Source organism: Pteropus vampyrus, unplaced genomic scaffold (genome assembly GCF_000151845.1).
Source record: "Pteropus vampyrus isolate Shadow unplaced genomic scaffold, Pvam_2.0 Scaffold144, whole genome shotgun sequence".
In the NCBI taxonomy this organism is placed as follows: Eukaryota; Metazoa; Chordata; class Mammalia; order Chiroptera; family Pteropodidae; genus Pteropus; species Pteropus vampyrus.
Window position 1 is genome coordinate 3,595,755 of NW_011888925.1, and position 12,044 is coordinate 3,607,798.

At 49.5% G+C, this 12,044-nt stretch overlaps 1 protein-coding gene across 1 annotated transcript in view; it reads left to right on the top strand.

The window, feature by feature from the left end:
• The window catches only part of DPP3 (dipeptidyl peptidase 3), a 26,951-nt gene that overhangs the window by 12,702 nt on the left and 2,205 nt on the right, over nucleotides 1–12,044 (top strand). The window contains exons 5-15 of the mRNA XM_023535822.1: nucleotides 1,696–1,880; nucleotides 1,989–2,119; nucleotides 2,195–2,253; nucleotides 4,618–4,812; nucleotides 5,022–5,134; nucleotides 5,486–5,578; nucleotides 7,059–7,121; nucleotides 7,220–7,344; nucleotides 7,460–7,580; nucleotides 8,644–8,882; nucleotides 9,104–9,114. Of these exons, the coding sequence (XP_023391590.1) occupies nucleotides 1,696–1,880; nucleotides 1,989–2,119; nucleotides 2,195–2,253; nucleotides 4,618–4,812; nucleotides 5,022–5,134; nucleotides 5,486–5,578; nucleotides 7,059–7,121; nucleotides 7,220–7,344; nucleotides 7,460–7,580; nucleotides 8,644–8,882; nucleotides 9,104–9,114 (1,335 nt within the window). The remainder of the gene's footprint in view (nucleotides 1–1,695; nucleotides 1,881–1,988; nucleotides 2,120–2,194; nucleotides 2,254–4,617; nucleotides 4,813–5,021; nucleotides 5,135–5,485; nucleotides 5,579–7,058; nucleotides 7,122–7,219; nucleotides 7,345–7,459; nucleotides 7,581–8,643; nucleotides 8,883–9,103; nucleotides 9,115–12,044) is intronic.

Sequence of the window (12,044 nt, forward strand, 5' to 3'; positions counted from 1 at the left end):
TTCTCACACACCCTCTCCAGGCCTTTGCACAGTCTGTTCCCGCTTTCCGCCTAGAAGATCCTCCCTCCCCTACGGATGTTCGCCTGATGACACCTCCTTACCCTTTAGGCCATGCTTGGACATCATCACCCTCTCCGGGACCTTTCCCTGTCTTCCCATAACTGAGTCAGGGCCCTTCTCCTTTCCCATCAGCCAGTAATTCCCCAGATATTTTTCTGTTTCCTCTGCTTGACCGCAAGCCCCTCGAGCGGACAGGCTGTGTGTTTCATTGCCCATTATCTCCCCAGAGGCTCGCACCTGGTTGATGCTCAGATACTCGGTGTACGAATAAATGAAGACGGGTGGGCAACTGCACTCCTGGTGGAGGGAACAGCATGAACCAAAGCAGAGTGGTGGGAAAGGTTAGGAATTAGCAAGTAGTCTGATTTGACGAGGGAAAAGGATATTGGGTTCAAGGGAATGGGAGCAGATCACACCAGCTAGACCCGTCCTCTTAGTGGTTAAGAGTGTGGCTTTAGAGTCAGGCCCCCTGATTGCATCAATTATCTATTGCTGTGTAACGAACATCTCCCAAATTTAGTGATATAAACCCACCTTTACATGCTCATGGACACCGTGAGCCAGGAACTTGGGCAGGGCATGGCAGGAACAGCTCACCTCTGGTTGGTGATGGCTGAGGCCCCGGTTAGGAAGACTTGGAGACTGAGGCTGACTTGACAGCTGGGGGCTGGAATCATCTTCAGCTTCCTTACTCACACATTTATGCTAGCTGACTGTCGGCTGGGACCTCAGCTGGGGCTGTCAACCAAAACACCTCATATGGCTTCTTCATACTGCTCGCGGTGGCTAGGCTCCAAGAGCGAGCAGTCCAAGAGAGCCAGGCAGAAGCTGTGTCGCCTTTCATGACCTAAGCTCAGCAGTCACATGTGTCACTTCTGCTGTAGTCACAAGCCTGCCTTCCTTCAAGAGGAGGAAATACAGCCCCTACATCCTGATGGGAGAAGTCACACTGGGAGATGGGACATACTGTGGCCATTTTTTTTTTCTTCTTTACATAATTTAGAAGCAACAAGCAAAATACAACAATGTGCCGGCATCCCATTGCTTCTGTAACAAATCACCACAAATTTAGTGGCATGAAACAACACAAATTTATTCTGTTACAGTGCTGGAGGCCCAAAGTCTGAAACAAAACTCCGGTTTCCTTCTGGAGCCTTCGGGAAAAATCTGTTTGCTCTTTCAGCTTCTTGAGGCTGCGTGTGATCTTCGGCTCACGGCCCTTCCTCACATCTCCCCAACTTCTTCTTCCTCTTATCTCATCTGCTTCCCATTCACCCTCTTGTCATCTCATATGGACCGTTGTCATTACATTTAGGGTATGGCTATCTGTAACTGTAATCTAAAAATACAGTCGGCCACGCTGAGTTTGAATCCTGCTCTGCTACTTGCTGCCTGGGTGACCTTAGATAACTTCCTTAAGCTCTTGGTGTTTCTTCATCTATAAAGTGGAGATAATTCTTTCCTTCCCTGCCCCCCCAGATCGATGAGAGGCTTAAATGAGTTGCCCAAGGTAAAGCACTTAGACTAGTTCATGTTACATAATATGTATATTTTTGAAAGTGAGAGTTTAGACTAATGTCTGTAGGCCGTGGGCAGCCACGGACGTGCTTGGAGTAAGAGCGTCACAGTGAGAAGCCCGCGGGGGTTTCTTATACTGGCCTTTTCCCCGAGTGACCCCTTTTCCCTCAGAGCCTGCTCTGGATTCTGAGATGACTTCCAAGCTGAAGAGCTACGAATTCCAAGGGAGCCATTTCCAGGTGACCCGGGGGGACTACGCACCCATCCTCCAGAAGGTGGTGGAGCACCTGGAGAAAGCCAAGGTAGAGCTGGGGGGGTCGACGCCTGTAGGCTCCAGACCCCTCGGCAACACAGCGGGTTAAGGGGGTGGCCAGGTGGCCCGAGGCTGACCAGCCCTTGCTCACCCTCAGACCTATGCAGCCAACAGCCATCAGGAGCAGATGCTGGCCCAGTACATAGAAAGCTTCACGCAGGGCTCCATCGAGGCCCACAAGAGGGGCTCCCGCTTCTGGATCCAGGACAAAGGCCCCATCGTGGAGAGGTGAGGGGCCCAGCCTTCACCCCACCCCACCCCTTCTTCCCACCCCTCTTCCATCTTTGCCCTTTTCTCCCTCAGTTACATCGGGTTCATCGAGAGCTACCGAGACCCCTTTGGTTCCCGTGGAGAATTTGAAGGTAACTTCTGAGAGGCGGGGGGGTCAGAGCGGGAACCCTTTCCCCATGTCCCCTTAGGGCTCTCCCCTTCCCCCTTGGCAATATAATGACGATGACAACTGCCAACCGTGATGACGTACCACATACTGGGCACTTCTGTTAGCTCATTTGACACCATTATCCTGTGAGGATTTCTGTCTTCACTTTACAGATGTGGGAACCGAGGCACAGAAGATAGGTGGCCGAGCCCAGGCCCCTTGGCTTTGAGCCACTTTGCTGTGCTACCTCTGGTGTCTGGTCTGGGCACAGGCTCTGTCCATTCCAAGCCTCGCTTTGCCACTCACTGGCTATGTGACCTTGGGCCAGTTAATCCCACCTCTGAGCATGAGTCACTCCCTTTTGCATGTCAGGAAGTGAGATATTATATACAGACTACTCAGCACAATGCCAAGCACATAAAAGTGCTGGGTGAATGGGAGCACAGTTAATTATGACTGTGAACTTGACTCGGCTGCTGTCATCCCAAGGCAGATGGCAGGCTGCCTCAGCCTCTATGCCCACACCCCCACGGGAGCCACCTGTGCAAGGCCGGGCATCCAGCCCGAGAATTTAGACTTGTCTCTGCCAAGCCTCTGGATGTAGAATCTGGAGCATCCAGCTGCCAGAAATCAGAGAGATTAGCCTGGGAAGAGAAAGAAAAGCCCCAACAGCCCGTGGGGGGCCTGGATCTGAGCGCATAGATTCAGGCCCAGGGACAAGGTGTAAGGGGGCAGGTGGCCTAGGGTCCTGAGGGGAAGACAGGTGTGCACACCTGCAGCTTTCCTGCGCAGGTCTGATTTGCCAGGCTTGTTCTGAGGGCTGAGACCTAAGGGTCTCCCCAGCACACTCGATCTCAAAGGCCATAACTCATGGTGGTTATTAGAAAGTTATTTACGTTCGTGGCCACAATTTTTTTAAATACAGGAAAAAAATCAGCTGTGATTGCACCCACCCCAAGATTAAAATTTTGAATATACTTTTTGCCTTTTGTTTACCATAGAGAGCTTATAAATGTTTAAAAACATATACGTGTGTGTACCTTAAAAATCCATGTTTGTTGTTAAGTCATTAGAACAGTACAGAAGCATGTTAGATAAAATGCGAAATCCCTCCTTCACTACCTTCTCCTGTGTCACCCTTCTCCAAAGGTCACAACCATTTACAGTTGAGTACAGGTCGTGCCTGACCTTTGTCTAAGCATTTACACACACAGGCGCGCGCGCGCGCACACACTCACACACACACACACACACACACACACTACTCTTAATTCATCCAGGAAGTGAGATTATACTCTACGTATTGTTCTGTCATTTGCTTTTTTTACTTAATGCTGTATCTCAGATATCTTTTCATACCAGTACATATAGACCTACCGCCTTCTTTTTAGTAGCCGCATAGTATTCACAATATATCACGAATAACTTCCCATGCCGTTTGATGCTGTACTGTGTCTAACAGTTGCATGGCGTGCCAGCTTATAGCTGCCCCCTAATTTATTTAATCAATCCCTAATTGTTGGACATTTAGGTTGCTTTTCCTTCTTTTCAACTGTAATCATCCTGTCCTCCTGGCCTGGTGTGACGATCCCACCGGACAGAGTGGATCCAGACAGGGAGGATTTCACATTTATGTCCCTTGGCCAGGTCAACCCGTTCTTCTCAAGGGCCTGACCACGCAGTAGTCTAAGCCAGGCCTTTCTGAGGTGCGGTACATTTGGGAGGAAGGGTTCCCTGCTAAGCAGCAAGAGGTCTCTGCTCCCAGGACTCTTCAATACCTTTAATATACAGATGTAGTTAGGAACCTCTGAGAGCTTGGAGATAGAGCATACGGCATTGCCCGAAGTTATCTGATCAGGGAGCTCTTTCTTTATGAAGCCTGGTGCAGAAAACCCGTTCTATGGGGTGCATTTCAGAAACACTGCTTTGAGCCAGGAAACGTAACAGGCTCAGCCCCAGCCCTCCTGTTCAGCACTGCCACACAAGCCAGATGCTGTAGCCACGCGGGAGAGGTCACACTTCATCCAGAAGAACACCTTTCTTTGCTCATATAGTCCCTTCCACTGGGACTCTGATCCTTTCCCCACCACTCCCTGTGTACTCCTCGCAAACTCCTTTAAGATTCATCTCATATGGATCAGTGAAGCCTTCTCTCCACAACCCACTCACCTCAAAGTGACCTCCGTGAAGGCAGGGCCAGGCCTGGGGCACTGCTGTCCCCAGTATGGGTCATCATACACAGCAGACGTTCACTATATGCCTGAGGACTGGAGGGGTACAGGGGTCGAGTGGGGTGTGAGGTCCCACCTGAACTCTGCCAACCCACAGACCCCTCTCTCCCCCGCAGGCTTCGTGGCCATGGTGAACAAGGCCATGAGTGCCAAGTTTGAGCGGCTGGTGGCAAGTGCAGAGCAGCTGCTGAAGGAGCTGCCCTGGCCCCCGGCCTTCGAGAAGGACAAGTTCCTCACCCCTGACTTCACCTCCCTGGATGTTCTCACCTTCGCTGGTTCCGGTATCCCTGCTGGCATCAACATCCCCAACTGTGAGCGTCCTCAGGCCCGGCCCCTCGGCCCCTCGAGCATGACAGTATCCCCCAGTCTTCCAGGAACCTCCATTAGTGTCGCCCCCTCCTCCTCCACGTGCTCACCTGGCCATGAATTGCCCTGCTCGATCCGCCATCCCCGCCCATCGCTCACGGCTGTAACCCTTGACCTTTGCCCTTCTCCCTTGTCCCTTCCCTGCTTTCTCCAGATGACGACCTGAGGCAAACAGAAGGCTTTAAGAATGTGTCATTGGGGAACGTGCTGGCTGTGGCCTACGCCACGCAGCGGGAGAAGCTCACCTTCCTGGAGGAGGACGACAAGGTGGGCACTGGCAGCCCGAGGGTCTGGGCTGGGCCTGGCCTGACATCACCCGATAGTAGGCAGGCAGACAGCCCAGTGCAGGGGAGGAGAAAGAGCTCGGCTTTAGTCCTGGCTCTGCCACTTCTCGGCCATGCGACCTTGTGACTTTGGAGCCTGTTTCCTCACCTGTCAAAACGGGGAGGCAGCCCCCTCCTCCCAGGTTGTTGCTGAGTGTGGAGCCTGGTGTGGAGTCAGCCCTTACCGCACCTGTGCATCATGATGGGCCCTCGGCTGGGCACAAGGGCCATTGGCAGGCTGTGTGGCCACGGCGGGATGTTGGCCAGCATGGGTGGTATCTGCTTGTCTTGGCAGGACCTGTATATCCGCTGGAAGGGGCCTTCCTTCGATGTCCAGGTAGGGCTGCACGAGTTGCTGGGCCACGGCAGCGGCAAGCTCTTCGTGCAGGTAAGAACGTGGCTGGCGGACCCCCAGCGCCCGGGCCTGCAGCTCGCCCCTCCCGTGACCAGCCCTTCCCAGGGTTGAAGGTGCCCCAGTCTTTGCCCTCAGTGTCTCTCCCTCCCCAAAGATGTCCCAGGAGCTCCAAGGATTGACTGGGACCTTCAGGACAGTTCAGCTGAGGTCTCCAGTACAGAGTCTCCTGCACAGGAGGAATTGCTTGGGTCATGCCAAGGAAACCTGTCCTGAGGATGTGACTCAGGCAGCCCTGGGGACAAAGAGGCTAGGAGGGGGCAGGCTCTGGATGCTCCCAGTCCTGAGGCTGAGGCACTGTCTGTCTTTGTCCTGCTGTTCCTGGAGCCTGTACCTTTCCAGGTGTTGTAGGGGGCTGCTTCTCCCCAGAGCAGCCCCTTCCTGCCAGCCGGCTAGAGTAGCTGGAGCCCCCTCGACACCCACTGAGGGAATTTGAAAAAGACAGACAGCTTATCTTGCAGGCTGAGAAGAGCCCATTAATAACCCTCAGCACAGAGCTGCACAGACAAGATGACCAGAGGCGGACGGGACATCACAGTGTGGGGTTCTGGGTGCAGCCTGCTCCCCATCGGGTGGGGCCGCCCCATGAATGGCACAGGAAGGGCTGAAGCCGGGCCCGGGAATCAGGAGGGTTCAGAGAGCAGGTGGTGAGGGCAGCAGTCTGGTGTCAGGCCTTGTCCAGGCTTTGACGTCCCAGGGAAGTAGGGACAAATGTGGCCACTTTGTGGCCTTGGATAAGTCAGTCCTCACTGAGCCTCATTGGCCCATCTGTAAAATGGGGTTCCTGACCCCTACTATGTGGGCTGGTGTGAGGAATAAAAAACAAAACCCTGGGGCTTGCGTGGCACACAGGAGACCCTCAGCAAATGCGTGTTCTTGTTAAGGGATCGATGCTCTGATTCCGCTTTGGGGCTCTTAGTCCCTGAGCCTCACTTTGCTCCTCTGGGAAGCGGGATAATTATGGAACTTTCTTTGGAGGATGATTGTGAGGATTAAATGGATAATACGTAAAAGACACTGGACACATGCATAGTGCTACGAGGGTGATGCTCGTTTGAGGAAGAGAAACATGTGCTGGGGCCTCTGCCGGCCTGGGGAGAAGACCTACCCACTGAGACATCTCTGACGAGTCTGGGGATAGTGGGTCTGGGTCGTCCCGTGCCCTTGGGCAAGCCCTGCCCTTCTCGGGCCCTCGGAGTGGCTCTCTATGTAGCGGGGCAGCGGCTCTGGTTCTTCCACCTCCCGTGGGCTCTGAGAGAGCCACTGGGGACATAGGACTCAGATTTGGAGGCAGCCAGTATGTCAGTGGACCTGCTGCTGCCGTTGCCTGCTCACTGCTCCCTGGTCACCTTTCTGAGCCACTCGTCAGGCCCTTGGGTCCCAGGGCTGAAGCCCTAGACCTGGGAAGGGGTACCTTCCCCTCTCCTGTCCCATGGCAATGACCCTTCTTTTGCAGGATGAGAAAGGAGCATTCAACTTTGACCAGGAGACAGTGATCAACCCTGAGACAGGGGAGCAGGTGAGGCCGGCTTCGGTGGAGCCCCAGGAGGCCAAGAGGGTGGACATGGGCAGGGTGGCAGCTGCCCCTAAGCCTGCTTCCTGGGTCTCCCCTCCCAGATTCAGAGCTGGTACCGGAGCGGGGAGACCTGGGACAGCAAGTTCAGCACAATCGCCTCCAGCTACGAAGAGTGCCGAGCCGAGAGCGTGGGCCTCTACCTATGCCTCCACCCCCAAGTGCTGGAGTACGAGCAGCAGGCGTGGGGACAGGCCTCCTCTGTGGGTGGAGGGGTGTCAGCAGGGAGGGCAGGGCCCAGGTAGGCTTGGACCACCCCTGCCACCTTGCGCTCCCTCCCCCAGGATCTTTGGCTTCGAGGGGAGTGATGCAGAAGACGTGATCTACGTGAACTGGCTCAACATGGTTCGGGCTGGGCTGCTTGCTCTGGAGTTCTACACCCCCGAGGCCTCCAACTGGAGACAGGTGGGGGCTGGGAGGAGTCTTCAGGAGTCAGGGAGCCTGAAGTGAGGGACAGGATCAGGATCCTGGGTACAGGAATGGGACAGCCATGCCTATGAGGCACATGAACTGGGTTTAATCTCAGACTCCACTGCATATGGGGACAAGTCACATCACTATTGTGATACTCAGTGTCTCAGCCTGTGAAATGAGAGCAATAATGTCCCTGCCCACTTCTGAGGGCAAATCGAATGAGAGGACTTTACTACAACTCCTAATAGCTGACTTATAGGACTTACTCTGTACCATGCACAATTGTAAGCACTTTACATGAATAAACTCATTCGTCCCGAGTGTCAACCCCAGGAGGTAGATACTATCATTACCCTCATTTTGGAGATGAGGGAATTGAGGCACAAAGAGATAAGCTGGCTGGTAAGTAAAAGAGCCAGGATTCAAATCCAGGCAGTCTGCGTCCAGAGCCGTGAGGCTAGACTGCTCGGTTATAAGATAAACTTTGGAAATAGGGTAAGCGATAGAAATGTTTTTGAAAAGTCAAACATGTTTTAAGGATGCAATATTATGTCATCAAAAAAACCACAAAACTTTAGAGTCAGGAAGCTTGGGTCTGAGTCCTTGTTCTCCCTTACCCGCTGTATGACCCTGAGCAAGTCACTTTACCTCTCTGGGCCTCTGTTTTGTCATTTGTAAACTGGGAAAAATGATGCCTTCTTTGTTCCTCTGTTGAATGCAGACAAGATTATGGAGGAGAAAGGGCTTGGGGTCCTAGTGGTGAGGGACACTTGAGGGTAACTGCTGTCATCAGGGCAGGGTTTGGAGCAGCAGAGGTCCTGGCCAGATATGGCCTCCTTGTACTCCAGGGCAGCCTGCTCTCTCTTATAAACATAGGAACAAGGGGGCAACGGAGGGGAGAGGAACAGGCAGAAAAGGGGAGAATAAAACGGTAAGAACAATTGACAGTGACCACGTACTGTATATGTATATATATATATCGGGCTTCAAACCAAGTACTCAATGTATCTTATCTCAGGGCGGCAAATGACTCCTTTCTCCCTGGCTCCGGCAGGCCCACATGCAGGCCCGGTTTGTGATCCTGAGGGTCCTGCTGGAGGCTGGCGAGGGGCTCGTCACCGTCACTCCCACCACAGGCTCTGATGGGCGCCCGGATGCCCGGGTCCGCCTTGATCACAGCAAGATCCGGTCCGTGGGCAAGCCCGCCCTGGAGCGGTTCCTACGGAGACTCCAGGTAAGTGGAGGCCTCTCACCTCGGAAGACCCCTCCAACCTCACCCTATCTCTCCAGCCTGTAACACTGCCTCAGAGCCTCTTCATTCATTCATTCCTTCAGTCAGCAAGTCTGTCTACCGAGTGTTAGTTACCATGTGCCAGTAACTGAGAATAAGCTGTGATCAGTTTCTTATATTGTAGTGACAGAAGGTTGACAATAGACGTGTAAACAATAAGTGAATGAGATAATTCCAGGTCATGACAAGAACCCCTCTCGCCACTCCTTCCCCCACCCCCGAGAACTGGCAGAAGTAAGGATCAGACCCACAGAATGTTAGATATTTGGAAGAGAATCAAATAGGATCCCCGGAAACAAACTATATAATCACCAAAACTCAAAATAGGCAGGTTGAACAGCTTTTATTTTATTTTATTTTTAATCAATTTATTTTTATGGCGACATAAGATAATGAAATCCAGTAAGTTTCAGGTGTACAATTTAACAGTAAGGCATATATATATATTGCATTGTGTTTGAACAGGTTTTAGATCCAGCTGCAGATAAAAGGAATTATACAGCATGTAGCACAGAGAAACAGAGAACATTCAATTTAAAAGAGAGGTTAGGAGACATTGAGGATCATGTGAAAAGGTCTAATGTACGTAAACTGAAGTTCCAAGAAGAAAGGAGAGAAAAAAGGAAGGAGGGGAAATATTCCATGAAATAATGGCTGAGAATTTCTTAGAACTGATTAAAGACCCAATTCATAAATCCATCAAGTTTAAGAATTCAGGGGAGAGAGGGAAACAGGTAGGAAGTTGGAGGAAAATCACAAATATAAGAACCTCCACAAATGAACTGTGGGCTTAGAAATACAAATATAGGGAAGACCAAAAGCCAAAAGCTGATTATTTGAAAAAGCTAATAAAATCGACAGACCTCTGACAAGATTTGTCAAGAAAAAGAGTGAAGGCACATATAAGAGCAGAAATTTAAAAGAGTACATACTACAAATATGGCAGAAATTTATGGCCATAAAACCTACAACGTAGGGAAAATTGACAAATTCCTAGAAAAAGATAACTTATTAAAATCAACTCATGCATAGTAGCTTGAATAGTCCGATAGCCGTTATAGAAATTAAATCAGTTGTCTAAAGTCATCTACAAAAAATTCTAAGCCCACAGTTTTATAGGTGATCGTACCAAATATTTAGGTAACAGATGGCATCGATTTTACTTAAACTCTTCCAGATAATGGAGAGAAAATGTTCTGTGCCTCATTTTATGATGCCAGTTTGACCTTGACATCAAAATTAAAGATAGTTCAAGAAAGGAAAATGTAAATGTTAAAATTCTAAAAAAAAATTTTAGCAGACCAAATCTGGAAAATACTAACGAGTTTATCCCCAAAATGCAAGGTTTATTTAACATTAGAAAATATATTTATGAAAATCATATCAATTAAAGGAGAAAAACCATGATCATCTCAACAGATTTAGAGAAAACCCTTGAAAATCACTTATTTCCATTTATGATGAAAACTCTTAGAAAACTCAAAGTTGAAAAGAATTTTCTTAACTGTTAAAGAGTGTCTCAAGAAATGAAAATATGATAAATGTCATCTGTTCAAAACACCAAAACATTCCAATTAAAATCAGGAAGAAGAGAAAAATGCTGTTCTGCTTCTGATTAACAATGCACTGAAGGTCCTTAGCTTTTGGAAGGAAACAAGAAAAATGAAAGAAAAGTTTAGGCATTAAAGAGGAAGAAACAAAACTTATTGTTTTGCAGGTGATAGTATTGTCTACATAGGCAAGCCAAAAAGATCTACAAGATATTGAAAATCACAAAAGAATTCAGCAAGGTTGAATAAAGAACCAGGAGAGTTTTTCATGGAACTCGACAAGCCGATTGTAAAATTTAGATGGAAGCATAAAAGCCCATGAATAAGAGCCAAGGCATTCTTGAAGCTGAACAGGTTGGGGGACTTGCTCCACCACATATCAAAATTTATTCTAAGGTTCAGAGTTTAGGGCAGGAATGGACAAGTTGGCCAGTGAAACAGAACCAAGCACCAGGCATTGACTCTGGCATAGGACAGAGGTGGCACTGCAGATCACTGGAGAAAGGAGGGACCATTTTTAATAAGTGGTGCCGGGACAAGAGGTAATCCTTAGGGACGGACAAATTGGATTTCTACCTTTGGCCATACACAGAATCAATCCAAGAGAAATTAAAGGCTTAAATGTGAACGGCAAAGTTTTAAACTGAGAGAAGAATATCTTTATGATCTCGGGGTGAAGGAGAATTTCTCCAAACACGAGAAGCACAAGTCATCAAGGAAAAGATCGATCCTTTTAACCAACTCCCTGGGCATGGACCTGTACTGGTCCATGGCCTGTTAGGAACTGGGCCACACAGCAGGAGGTGAGCGGTGGGTGAGCGAAATTTCATCTGTATTTGCAGCCGCTCCCCAGTGCCAGCATCACCACCTCAGATCATCAGCTCCACTTCAGATCATCAGGCATTAGATTCTCATAGGAGCACCGGTCTCTGTTGCCAAAAAGGTTGGGGACCGCTGCCTTTAACGACATTAAAAATAACTTACATTCATTCACAAGTTACCATAAAGAAGGTAAAAGACAAATCTTAAACTGGGATAAGGTGTTTATGACATATGTTAACAAAGGTTAATATCTAAATATATAAAGAACTTTAAAAAGAAGAAGAAAAGACAACCCAATAGAAAAATAAGCAGAATTCGTGACCAGAAGAGGAAAATGAGAAGCCCACCAACTTATGGGAAGACATTCGACCTCATTAGTAGTCAGGGAAGCACAAGTTAAATCTCATGAGATTTACACCCACCGGCTTGGCAAAAATGAACAACTGCCAGCGCCGGCCTGGTATGGTGAGCAGTGAAGACTGTCACCACCGCTTCCGGAGTATAACTGCAGCTTTGGAGGACAACCTGAGTGTTATCTTTTAAGGCTATGTACTCACCCGACCTCTAGACCATTGATTCTTCTGATGAAAGCTGCATCCATTCATACAAGGATGTCCACAGCGGCTCTGAATGGCGAAAAGCACAAGTTTCACACCTACAGCAGAGGAGGTTAAAATTGTGTGTTTATAAGTGGAATACCATACAGCGGGGAAAAGGGTGAGCGATGGCTGCGTGCACGAACACAGATGAATCTCAAACATAACTCGAGCAGAAAAAGCAAATCACAGAATA